At 43.4% G+C, this 13,828-nt stretch overlaps 1 protein-coding gene across 1 annotated transcript in view; it reads left to right on the top strand.

Moving 5' to 3' along the window:
• The window catches only part of LOC310744828 (uncharacterized protein), a 41,078-nt gene that overhangs the window by 24,517 nt on the left and 2,733 nt on the right, over window positions 1–13,828 (top strand). Inside the window, exons 8-10 of the mRNA XM_083576534.1 lie at window positions 9,076–9,233; window positions 10,263–10,305; window positions 13,616–13,802. Of these exons, the coding sequence (XP_083432660.1) occupies window positions 9,076–9,233; window positions 10,263–10,305; window positions 13,616–13,802 (388 nt within the window). The remainder of the gene's footprint in view (window positions 1–9,075; window positions 9,234–10,262; window positions 10,306–13,615; window positions 13,803–13,828) is intronic.

The following is a 13,828-nucleotide window of genomic DNA, read 5'->3' as shown; positions in this document are numbered from 1 at the left end:
CCAAGGACCATTTGAAGAAACCTTGAGGATAGCAAGTTCCCTACCCCTGATTAAAAGGCTCTAATCTCAGAGGGTCAAAATGAATCCTATCTTCAAATAGATACCAGATGAAAATGGAAGGGAATCATCCAAGTCTGAGGCCTGTTCCTCTTCCCTCTTGCAATCTGAGAAATAAATTTAGAGTACACCCTTATTTTATTTTTAATCTACTGGGTGATTGTATAATTAGTGATTGCTTTCCAAACTTGATTTAATTAATATTGGCTTAAAGCAACTTACGTTTTGAAGACTGTCGCTAGGAGACACATCTTATTACATAACTTCCCCACTAAAATAAGCAGTAACTGTACAGGTAATGTAGCATAGACATTTACATTCAGTTGTTTTCTGTTCATTTTCTTTATTCATATAAATAATAAACTCAACAATGTTAGAAATTAGTTCACATTTTGTGCTGAGAACCCATCTTGTACTGAGTCCCTCAAAGAGCCAGTGTTAATTTCAAACCATATCCAGCAGGTGGAGAACTTTGATCAGAGATCTTTTTGAAAGTACTGGGAAAAGTCAATGTGTGGGTCCTCAAATGAGATTTTATCAGACCTGAGCGCATTTTAGCTCCCTTAACCATCTACTATCATGAAATAAAGGGTCAGTGTAACTGGAAAGAGCTGAAGTGCAGTGGTAGAACATCTGCTTTGTCAATGGTCCAGCATCTTCAAGTTGAGCTGGAAAAGATTCTTGTCTGAAACCTTGGATAGCCATTTGCAGATGGACCAGTACTTTCACTCAGTATATGGCAGCTTCCTATGTTCCGAACTGTATCTGGATTCTTAAGATAGACCCAAAATATTACCTCTTCTGTGTGTGAATGGGTGTGCATATATGTTTGACAACATGATTCCCCCCCCCCTTTTTGCATACAACGCTAAGTTGTTAACAGGGTGAGTGTGTGTCACTTAATCTAAATAGTATGTTAAATGTTAGGAGCTAACTTCTTCACTTAGTCTAGAAAAGTGGTCTTCAACAGGTGGGTCACGACCCACTTCTGTAATACCACCTGACCTAAGGTGGGTCACAATAACAGCCAGGAGTGTCAGCTTGGCCCCACAACTGTGGGCACCCAGGGCCATGGGCCCTGGCACCAAAATTTAGCTCATTTGGCCCTGGCACCAAAATTTGTGGGTGCCCACCCCCTTCATGGGGAATTTTGTGGGTGCTCAGGGCCCCAGGGAGTTGGCAGCTGTGATAACAGCAGTACCACCAGGCAAATATATGGCAAAAAGTTAATAAAAGGGTTGAGAACCCACTGTATGGGAAACTTCTGCATAACATTGCAGTGCCTGGAGACAGGCAGTCAGGTTGTTTATCCACAGCAGTGACCAGAGGAGGAATGACTGCTGGGAGGAATGCAGAGAAGAAATGCCATGGTGCATCCAGACACCTTCATCTGCCCCACCTTCAATGTCTTTCCCATATCAGTCTCTACAGCCACAGCAGGCGCTGTAACTCTCCAATGGTTTGATTTCACGCCTCAAGGTACACACTTCCAATGTCTCCTGAGACAGATGGATGCCAACACAACACACAGGTCCTGAGTTTGACAAGGTTTAAGTCAACCCCTCCAAAGAGTGTGAGATATGATCCATCACCTGCAAAACATCTACTTTATATATGTGGTAGTGCTTAAGGAAACTTGGCAGTTAATCATAGTCTCCCAATATGTACAAATGAGGAACTGTGATGAATGGCTTCCAAACAAATAAAGACTTTGAATAAAACTTTACTCCGCTAAAACACTCCATTCCATTCCCACTCCTAACATGCTTTTTTATATCGCCATCAGTCATTCAGCACTTTATGAGTCATCATCAATAGTCCTCATTGGGCAATTTAGGGAGTCTACCCTCTTAAGTCCCTTCCCCAATATTTAATTTTACTGTTTACTATTGGGTTCAAATGGGTTATTGAATATTTATTTATTTGATATAAGTTGTTTATTTTAAAGTTATTGTGACTTTTTATATTGGATCAGATTGTTACTATTAACATTTGATATTTTATTATTATTTTGTGTGTATTGTTCAAACAGGGGTGCTCCCATTTGCAAATCCCCTCCCTTTTAAAAAACAACAACTCGTCACCTCTCTGTGTGCTATTCTGATTCCGATGTCACACAGTATAAGAAAGGAGCAGCAGATGGAAGTCATTTTTAATTTCTTGTTTTATAAGTTTTACAATCGTTCACATCATTCGGAGCACAAATGATGTTAGTTATAAGAATTGTGTTGTTTCATATATTGCTATTGTCTGTTTGTCAGTTTATAGTTTGTTTATTTGATTGTATGTTTGGTTGGTTGGTTTGCTTTCCAGGGATAAATGTATCTATTTTAAAAACCAGAAAGATATATTTGAGAGAGAGAGAGAGAGAGAGAAAGGAGCAGCAGCAAATAGTCACGTTGCTCAAAACTGTGTAAGATTTCTCGAGGGCTTACCGGCAGACATTTCCTCCCAAAGGTAGATACATAAAACTCCATTTAAGAACCACACTCTGCATTCCAGTAGGTGCACAAGCTCAGTGCCTTCAGGAAGCCCCAAGGCAAAGAGCTTGTGCAACTGCGTAGCAAAGGACAGCAAGAAAGACAGGGAAAGACCGTGTACTTCCTCACCACAGCAGCGGGTCACTCAGACAATCTAGGTCAACAAACCTAGTCTTATAAACTATTAATAGATGGCTTAGCCTGATTATCACCAGAGGGCGTTGGTTATCTGAAGATGTGTATTGCCTGGGCTATCTTATTATCTCAGTCTATTCTTTTCTAAGCCAGGTAAACCTAATCCCGCAAGTGTGGGTTGTGCGTACACAAGCAAGCTTCCCTTCTGTACATACACGTACGCCTCTTGCCAGATTGACTTCCACATGTCCAACTGGCTACTACATACATGGCTCCCCTGGCCAGATGCCAGGGGAATTATTTTAGTTTGGGGTTCTTGCATTCCACACCAAGTAGATGTTGCCAGCCTTGGGAGAAGAAAAGGAATCAAGGCTTTGAGAGGAATTGGACCCCATCCCCTAAACTAATACTTGGTTGTGTAAGAGCTGAGAGCTTCCTAAGTAGCAGTTGTAAAGGAGTTGGCCAGTTTGGGCAACTAGCCTTCCATAGACTTTTGAAGCCAGTGATGGGGAACCTGTGGCCTTCCAAATATCATTGAACTCCAGCTCCGAGACCCTCCAATTGCAAGGGATGATGGGAGTTTGAGATCAACAACATATGGTGGGCCAAAGGTTCCACATCTCTCTACTTTAAGCATTATTGCATGGTCTGTTTTGGCCAAGGGGGACAACATAGAGTTGGAGACCATTCAGATAGATAAGCATCAGTACATCATCTAAATTGACACCCTGGAAATCTGATTGAATATGAACAATTTTGCTTTTGCAACATAGATGCCAAACTCATCATAACAAGTACAGGATCATTCTATCTCTGCATGGAGCCAGCACAGATTCACTTTTTGGAACAGCTTTGCAAGTAATGGCAGCTGAGAGATACAATATATTCACTGTGATAATTGTCATAGCATTAGCCATAGTCCTTCTAAAACACTGTGTCACAATTGACCAGCTTCAGAAAGCATCCAGCACAGCCTGTACTCTGAGCAATCTCTCTTGCCTGGAAGCCACCAGCCCATTTCAGACATAATGCTAAACCATAGTTTATGCTTAAAGGTAAAGGTAAAGGGACCCCTGACCATTAGGTCCAGTCGTGACTGACTCTGGGGTTGCGGTGCTCATCTCGCTTTATTGGCCGAGGGAGCCGGCGTACAGCTTCCGGGTCATGTGGCTAGCATGACTAAGCCGCTTCTGGCAAACCAGAGCAGCGCACGGAAACGCTGTTTACCTTCCCACCGGAGCAGTACCTATTTATCTACTTGCACTTTGATGTGCTTTCGAACTGCTAGGTTGGCAGGAGCAGGGACCGAACAATGGGAGCTCACCCCGTCGCAGAGATTTGAACCACCGATGTTCTGATCGGCAAGCCCTAGGCTCTGTGGTTTAACCCACAGCGCCACCCGCGTCCCTTAGTTTATGCTTAGTTGTGAGAAAATACAACCATGAGCCTTTCCTTATATTATTGCCTTCCTCCTTCCCTTCTTCGGTCCTTCACATGCTTAGAAGGAGGGCAGGAGCAGGACAATGCTCTCCCTCCTGTGTTCTCCATCAGTTGGTATTCAGACGAATACTGATACTGAAGGTAATAAATAGCCATCATGACTATATGTCCTTACAGAATCATTGAATCAAAGATCTGTACAGTTGGAAGGGATCATGAAGTCTCATCTAGTCTAACCCTCTGCAATGTAGATATCATTTGCCCCGTGTGAGACTCGAACCCATGACCCTGAAATTGGTCTCCTGCTCTACCAACCGAGCTAAAGTTGGACTATAAAAAATAATTTGGGGTATTAATTTTCCCATACACATGTCACCTGTTGTTGCCTCCACCCCCCTATGATTGAACCAAATAACGGTTACAAGGTGAAAAGAGAGGGAGAAAAAATATTTGAAATTATCTTAATTTCCAACATTGCATCCGGAGCCCAGTTTATATAAAATACGTTTTCAGCTCCCTGGGTCTGGGCCTTTCACATTGTCTCACTCCCTGATGGAACATCCAAGCCCGTCTTCTTTCAAGCCCACGTATTCACGGCTAAGTCTAAGTGGCTTATATAAAAGGCTTAACTATAAATAGATTTAGGTCTGAGCTATTCCTCCTAGAGGTACAATGTGCATTTGCTCTCCATTCTAACAGAGAGCTTTATCCTCCACAGGCAGAAAGTCGTCCCATTCTTTATAACCAGCCTGCAATCTGATTCCATTTGCAGAGCCTCTGTGAGGCCCATTGTGAGTGGATTGGTTTGCTAATTAAACACTATGGTTCTATCTAGGCTCTAATTCCACAAAAGCTTATGTCACAATAAATCTGTTGGTCTTTTAAGGTGCCGTGACACTCCCTTAGGCATGCTTTGTGTTTCCTCTTATTAGTCACTGATTAATTTTCTTTGCAGATGGAAAGAGCAATCTACAGGTTGCATGCTAGGGAGTTGCATGACCCTAGATTAGAGTTCCACTTCTGTTTCCAGCACAAAGTGGACTACCCAGTCTAGGCCCCTGTGGGTAGGAAGCTCACTACATTGTGAGCCACTGTACTGAGGAAATGGTTTGGGTATCACAAAGGAGTGGGGAGGGTAAAGGTAAAGGACCCCTGAACGGTTAAGTCCAGTCAAAGGCAACTATGGGGTGTGGCGCTCAACTCACTTTCAGGCCGAGGGAGCTGACGTTTGTCCACAGACAGCTTTCCGAGTCATGTGGCCAGGATGACCAAACCGCTTCTTGCGCAACGGAACACCATGACGGAAGCCAGAGCACACGGAAACAGCATTTACCTTCCCGCCACAGTGGTACCTATTTATCTACTTGCACTTTGACGAGCTTTCAAACTGCTAGGTTGGCAGCAGCTGGGACTGAGCAACGGGAGTTCACCCCGTTGCAGGGATTCAAACCGCTGACCTTCTGATCGGCAAGTCTGAGAGGCTCAGTGGTTTAGACCACAGTGCCACCCACGTCCCATGTGGGGAGTGTAGAAGCAATGTGACTCACACCCTCCCGAGACACACCCCTCACCAACCCTGCCTTGCACCCTGCTTGAGTTTCTTTGCCCTGAACTCTAATAATGGCTCTGGATGGAGGATAGAAAGGGAAGTGTGGCTGTGGACTCAGGTGAATTTTGTCTCTGGACATGCCCACCATTGAGATTTCGCCCCCGGGGTTCTACCTAGAAGGGAATGTGACTCTCAGTCTGAAAAAAGTTCCCCCACCCCTCATCTATAGCAGAGGCACCGCCTTGGGCCGAAGATTGGGGGTGGGATCAGTGGCCTAGTGTGTGTGCATGTGGTGGTGAAAGGAGGTGCATCGTTGGTAGGAGACCTTGCCCAATGCCATGCAAATTCAATGTCCATGGCTCCTCTTCTCTCACACTCAGGAGGAGCCTGCCTTTGATGCTTCACTATGCTCAGTTTGGCTAAGGAATTTTGAAGGGGACTGGTAACACCTCTGCCCCCTAGAGTTGGCACACCTGATCTATAGGAAGCTGTTGGGAGTGGTCATTAGAAGATTCACAGCATGGTGTCACCAGTGTGCTGATGATACCTAGCTCTGGTTCTCTGTTACAGCTGAATTGGGTATGGTGGGGCAAGTCCTAAACTGGTGCCTAAACATGGTGGTGAGCTAGATGATGGCCAGTAAGCCCAATCCTTAGATGGAAGATCTGTGGGCGAGTGATTCCTGGGTGTACATGCCTCTTCTGGACTGGGTTGCAATCTCTCTGAAGGAATAGTTGCACAGTCTAGGGGTGCTCTTTGATCCATCTTTATCCGTGGTGACCTCAGGGGCTAAGAGTCCCATAACATTGGCTGCTATGCCATTATAGCTTCAGGGAATTGGTGACCTTGGGATTGGACTATTGTAACGTGGCACCCTACAACTCCCATCATTCCTGACCATTTGACTATGCTGTCTGGGGCGGATGGGAGCTAGAGTCCCCATCTATGGTCCAAACAGTGCTAGTGATTCTGCATACAAAATACAGTGGATCTTATTTGAGATTAATTATGCCACACTAAAAGGATCTGACCTTGTTTATGTAGTCTTAGACAAGCAGCAAAATGCTTATGCTTCTCTCTAATGGCTCATTAGCATTTTTGAATATTTTGCAACTCTTGTCTATGGACTTCTTTTCTAGTAGCACAGCTGGACTGGGGGAGGCCTGGAATGGATCTGCATTTCTGCTTTTTCTCTGGCCAGATTCCTCCACCTCTGCCATCACCACCACCATAATATATGCAGAGTTTACAACAGATGGTGGATGAGAGCAGACAATATAATGTTGTAATGACTCAGATATGAGAAATCATCATGTCTCAAGTAAAGCAGACCTTGTGCTTTCCCCCCCCCCCTTTTTTTTTACAGAGCACAGTCCTCTATTTGGTGGGCTGTCCTGTCCAATATTAGGAATCATCAAAGGGGAGCTCGTACAGCAGACTAACAGTCTGTGACTGCATAGCACCTGGTCATAGTCTTTGTTGCCATGCTGCGATATAGATTTAATTACAGTTATTATTTCTACATTTGTATCTATAGATATAAATTAGCATGTGCTTCTTTTCTGCAGATCGGTACCATCTTTTATTGTGTATTTGTGATGCATTTCCTTATTTTTTGCAATACAAGCCCTTCGCTGAAATTTAGGGAGGGCCTGCGTTGACAAAATTTGTTTGCTCTTACGATCAACAATCTGGTGTGAAAAGTAGATTGTGCTGAGACTGTTCCTGTTTCAGATGGTAAGATTGTCAGTGATGCTTCACAACAGAAGTAAGAAAAAATGAGTGTAGTAAGAAAATAGTCCAGTAAATGCAGGGTTGAAACTGAGTCTAAGAGGTCTGGGGTATAAGTTGGACGGACTCATTGCGTAGGTTTGGCGAGCTATTTCCTTTCATCAGCCTGTTCCACTGGCTTGGTTCAGGTATAGCACAAAGCCATGGTTTGTTTGAACCTAAGACTGCCCACAAACTGTGATTGACAAATATTGATTTAGAATTGCAATTGGAACCTGGTTTGAAAAACCACCATTTTACAAGCTGATCTGCACACCACTCTTTGCTGTTGTGCCTGAATTCAAGCACCATTGACCAACCACAGTTAAAGTCATTACTGCGCCACAAGAGGTTGCTGTGCCGGGGAGATGGAAATGAACTTATGAAGCTGAGCCTTGAGCAAATGAGAAACAAAAGCTGACAAGTACGGTAGCTTAAGATTGCTGTTTGCCTACTGTGGACATGGAAGCTAAAACCATGGAGTAGGTTCTTTAGTATGCTTAGCGCAAACCATGCGTTCCGTTTTGCATTACATCTGAACTCATCCACAGTCTCTTTAGGGAGTAATCTAAACTGGTGTTGGCAGTCAGCACAAAGGTTAGGACACACAGCATTCCCACTGGGAAATTCTGGGAGTGAGGTTGCATCAGGAAACAAAATGCATAGTTCATCAAGGGAGGAGCTTAATACTTGCAAAGGAAAGTATGACCTAATTTTCACAGCAATTGCTATGTAAGTATATTAGGCATGTAGTGATCACATTCTCTGAGAAGAGTCCTCTCAGAGTTAAAAGCAGAAGAGCACAAAGGTAGTCTTTCCTTTTGCTGCAGGATTTTACTTTTTCTGAAATATTGAAGTTGGTCAAAATGAAAACCGCAGCCGCTGGAAATTTAGAGTAGGCTGTACAATAGGAAGTGTTGGAGGGTCGGTTCACTGCAAGCATAGGGCTGGCCTAAGACATTTTGGTGCCTGAGGCAAAGGACCAGATGGTGCAGTCCATGTATGGAAGCCAACTGGACTGGAGGGTGAATCGTACATCGACAGGACAGTGTCCTTCGCCACACTTGAGGGCAGTAAGCTAGCTTGGGAGAAGCCCTGTCCTCCAACACTTTGTCGCCACTGCCCCTCTTCCCCTACTATCTGCTACCTGATGCAACTACCTCACTGTGCCTAATGATAGGGCCAACTCTGTGAAAGCCCAAAATGATTCCTCTAAAAAAACACTAAGTCTAGCATCATAGGAAAAGAACAGGACTAGAATGTGATCCACTTGTAAAACATGCAAAGCATGCAAGTATTTTCTCTTCTTTTTCTCACGTTCGGGGAAGGTTAATGCATATGTTTCCTTCTAAGTAGAGCAAAAGGGATTGGGACAGCTGCAGTGAATCCCCTTGACTTTAAAGGGAAGGCATGATTATCCTCATGGTCTCTCCCAACTCTACAATTCTATGATGCTATGGAATCAGCTTCTCTGGGGGAAATCCCATAGTACCTAGCTTTACTATGCAATCTTTGCTTTTTAGATGAGAAGCAATTTGGGGAATTAAAGGGGATGTTTAGCAAAAACACCACCACCATGTCTCTTAAGCCCCCCGCGGCTTTTCTCAAAAGCTTTTTTTTTTTCCCTTCTTGTCTTCATTTCAGGATGAAGGAAAGTGCAGACCATTAGAAGTCACAAAGTTAGAAGGTGCTGAAATTGGTGTGGACAGTACCCTGGGCAAACCCTTTGTATTTAAGTGCATTCCTCAGACTGGAAACAGGATTTTTTACTTCTGTGCCACATCAAACCAAGAGATGAAGAGGTACACAATCCACTCACTACATTCCTTTCTATGTTTTCTTTCTTCCTAGTTCTGCAAAATGGATTTGCTTATTAAGGTCAATTGCATAAGCAGCAGGCAGTCTCTTACTGCAGGAGAGAAAACATTTGCACTGAGATTTAATTAGGGTTACCACATATACAATTCTCCCCTCCCCCATCAGCATTCTGTTAGTAACTTGCATAATATGTTATTTTATTTTGCATTCCTCTGGTTTTTTGTTGTTCTTTAGCATAATCATTTAAGAAAAGCAGTCCTGGATGGACCAAACCAAAGGCCTCTCTGATACAACATTTTCCATTTATTTATTGCCTTTATATCCATCTTTCCTCCATGGGGCTTGAGCTGATGTACAGTTCATCCTCACAACAATTCTCTGAGATAGAGGTTAGACTGCGAGTGAGTGACTGGCCCAAGGTCACCCAGCGGCCTTCATGGCCAAGTGAAGATTAGAACCCTGGTCTCCCAGGTCCTACTCCAACACTCTAACCACTTCACCACAGTGGCTCCCTGCTTGTTTCCAACCAGCTTCCTGTGGGAAATCCGCAAGCAGGGTATGAGGTCAACAGCCTTCACTCACTGTGATTTCTCCAGCAACTGTATTCAACCTGCTTTCAAGATTTCCATTTGCGCATTCTCTGCATATTCTATACATACACAATTCCTTCTCCTACTAGGAGACACCAATACTGTTTTGCATATAGGTGGCTATGTGCATATTTGCCCTCCGATAGCAGAAGAAAAGAAGTACGGCAATGGTGGAGATGAAGAACATTTGCAAAATGTTTCTTCATACCAGTATGAGAAATGCTGTGAGGATGTTAACACCTGTTTTTGTGAGGTACAGACTCCTGCCTGTGTTTGAAATTGGCCCTGCCAATTATTTCATCATACAGGCCTGTGTAAGTGAGTAGCTATCTACCATTTTCCCTAAAGGGCCACAAGGCAGGATATTGCACTATTCCTGTCAAGCAAACCTATTCTCATCTATGTGTTTTTTTTCCTCCATAGGTGGCTGGAGGCCATGGAGAAAGCTGTGCATCCCGTTCATCAGGTAATCCTTGCCAGAGGCTTTGTTTCTGTTTGTGCATGTCCATTTCTAATTTACAGACTTTACATGCTGAAGGTGACCTTAATTTGTGCATAGACTCACCAAAGTCTACGAGAGAATACTTGACAAGGGATTAAGTCCCCCTTCTGGTCTCTCACATATGCCAACCCTAGGGCACATGCTGAGTGAGTACTTTATCTTCATGGCCCTCAGCTCTTGGCAGTCATTCATGGGGCAGGCGGAACCAACTTCAAGTGTTCTGCATGCTATTTGCAAACCAACAGGTGAGCTGCTGTGTGAAGCTGCCCTGCACTCTGGGATCTCTCTGTATTTGTTCTTTGTTAGCCCATAGCAACAGCTTTGCTAAGCCATTCTTGAAAACAGAAACATCAACTCTGGTAGGGTATCCACATTTGCAACTCCAAGCAACCCTTGACAAAGGCCCAGAATTCCTCAATAGAAAGAATATGCTTAAGAAGGTCTAAATCAGGGACAAGGAACCTCCAGCCCTCCAGATGCAATCCCCACCATCCCTAACCATGATGGTCCAACATCATCTGAAGGGCTATCCTGGTCTAAACGCTGCCCAAAATACTACATATATACAAGAATATTAAAGCAGTCAGAACTATGCAGGATGTAAAAATAAGTCAAACATTGCTAAGACCAGGGGTGAAAGGTTTCTTCGGATAATGTGGTTTTAGACCATTTCAGCCTTTTAGCAATTTTCTACTGCTCGGGAAACCCATTATTTTTATAGATTACTACTTCACTGCTACGCTCTGGTTAAGACATCATTTTGTTTTCTTTTTCATTTCCTTTCACATGAACAGATGCAAATAGAATCACATAACAGGTCTCATTAGTAATTTTTGCTTACAGTTTATGGTTTCTCCCTTTAAAAAAAATGTAACGGAATAAGCGAATGCTAAATTACAATCCTCTTTAGCCTGACAAGCCACCCAGAGGGTTGTTGTTGTTTTTTAGGCAAAATAACAAGAACTCCCTTTTGCAATGGACAGTGGTTCTCTTTATTGCAAACTCAATGGTGCCACACACACTGAAGCATTGGTGCTATGTCATCCTAATGAGACTGAGAGTAAAGCATCTATTCCGCATATGTGCTGAGCATCCTTTCAGTCCTCTCTTTGCACTTTGCCACTGTACATCCCAGAAGGTTCACCGGCAAGGGATGGCAGGGCATGCACTTAACGGTATTTCCTGAAGTTAGCTCATCTCCTCCTCTGCAGGCTCATCAAGGCTCCAGAGGAAATAATGCAATTTAAAGGGAAATAGATCATCAACATTGTATGGCTTCTCTCCAAGGTCTTCAAATGAGCAAAGACATAGGCTGCTTACCAATTTTGCTGATAAACAAGCACATTTGCTTTAGACCACCGAGGCTCAACTCTTGAGCTTCCATCTGATGTGAAAATGAGGAGAAATGACCTGGTTTGCAGCTTGATCCTTTTCACATAGCCACGCGTTTGTTTGTACATGAGACCGTGGCAACCTGATTTCATTCTCAAGAGTTTTGTTATTGTTTTCAGGCCTGTTCTGCATAACTAGGCATGGATATATGCACACCTTCCACTCTAGGTAGCAGCAGGGGAATTTTGAAAGATGTCAGGAGATAAACAATCACAATAGATCAAGCAATGGCCTTCATTCAAGCTGTTCTCTAAGTTGTACAACCTTCCAATTTCATATAAATGTCAGTAGGAGCCGTTGTTCAGTATCCTCTGCTGTGTGAGCAGACTTCCACTCATGCAAAGGATGTTACTTCTCCTCCTCCTCCTTTTCCTTGCAAACTGTCAGCCCTCTGGAGCAGATTTCAGGTGTGAAGCAGACAAAAGCAGGAAGAAGTGCGAGCAGAAGGTCATTCTGCTGGTTGATGGGCACCAGTTGGATTGTCCTCTGTTTTTCTAAGAATCTTTAGAATTGTTTGTTTGCACACTCTGCTTCAGACAATGTTTAAGCAACTAGTGAGCTATTTAATTTATTATCTGGACTGAGTAGTTTTTATTAGCCTCGGGAACAAGTACCTCTAGCAAAGCCGTTGTCTGAGTAGTACCATCACAGACAAGAACCACAGCTAATGTAGTGCTGCTCAACCCTAACTAGAGATGTTTGCAGTTATATGGTGAGTTGTGTCATGGCAAGGCATTCTGATAAGACTTCATTAGGGACAGCTCAAGAGTTTTGTGGCAACTTCAAGACTAAAAAAACTCATTAAAGGCTAAGCTTCCACAGACTAGGGCAGGGGTGGGGTCTATATGGCCTTCCAGTTGTGGCAGGACTACAGCTGCCATCATTCCTGACCATTAGACATGTTGGCTGGGGTTCATGGGAGCAAGAGTCCCACAATATCTGGACTGCTTGCAGGCTCCCCATCTCTGAATTGGAGTCTGTTCCATCAGATGCAGCATATGCAATATGTGATCATGTATTTGTTTGTGCCCCAAGATACTTAATATGTTTTGCTACAGCCGATTAACATGACCATTCCATCTAGAAGCTAACTTCAAAGCAAGCTTCAAGCTTTGCAAACGCTAACATCTGAAAACAGCTTCTAATGTTAGATTCCAACTGCATGCCTTTCAGACCCATATATTAAGATGAATGTCAGATGAATGTCAGTGTAATTAAAGAATGGGTTCATTTCACTGCTTCAAGCATGCATTCTTTATTCTCATCCCCACCAGATGTATTTGGCCAGATACGTTGCTTAGCAAATCGTCATTTGACATATCACATGCTACATTTGAAGGCATGAGATTGGAGAAATGTGCTGATTAACGTGATATCCAAAATCACCGTGAAGCTAATAACCAAAATGAGAAATGAGCATTAAAATGGGCACAGTATGGATTTATAGAATGCTGACAGCAGGAAATCAGAATTTAACAGGCCAGAGTATGCGCCTTATGGATTGTTGACAGATCTGCCCGTTTCACAATACAGTGGTACCTCAAGTTAAGAACTTAATTCATTCTGGAGGTCCGTTCTTAACCTGAAACTGTTCTTAAACTGATGTACCACTTTAGCTAATGGGGCCTCCCGCTGCTGCCGCACGATTTCTGTTCTCATCCTGAAGCAAAGTTCTTAACCCGAGGTACTATTTCTGGGTTAGCGGAGTCTGTAACCTGAAGCGTCTGTAACCTGAGGTACCACTGTATAGACTGGACAAATTATAAGATGACATCTTAACTTTCTAGATTCTTGCAGCTTTAAATATGCTTGGACATGTTTGTGTGCATTGAGCTCATTTAACAACAGTAAAAGTGGTCTCTTTACTAACTCCAATGTGCAGAACCACGTCTGGGTAGATGTCACCATGCACAACACAAGCCTTCCACCACTTGCCATCAAAAACCCGGAGTGCCTGGGACTTCTTCACCAATTGGACAAGAACAAGGACATGTGGGTTCAACACTACTGCATTCTGAAAGATGGCTGCTTGTATTTTTATGCCAGCATACGCTCTACACATGCCCTTGGTAGGTGGTCACCTTTCCTCCTCCTT

The sequence above is a fragment of the Podarcis filfolensis genome, assembly GCF_964270895.1.
Source record: "Podarcis filfolensis genome assembly, chromosome: 11".
In the NCBI taxonomy this organism is placed as follows: Eukaryota; Metazoa; Chordata; class Lepidosauria; order Squamata; family Lacertidae; genus Podarcis; species Podarcis filfolensis.
This window is presented reverse-complemented; position numbering and strand designations above follow the sequence as displayed.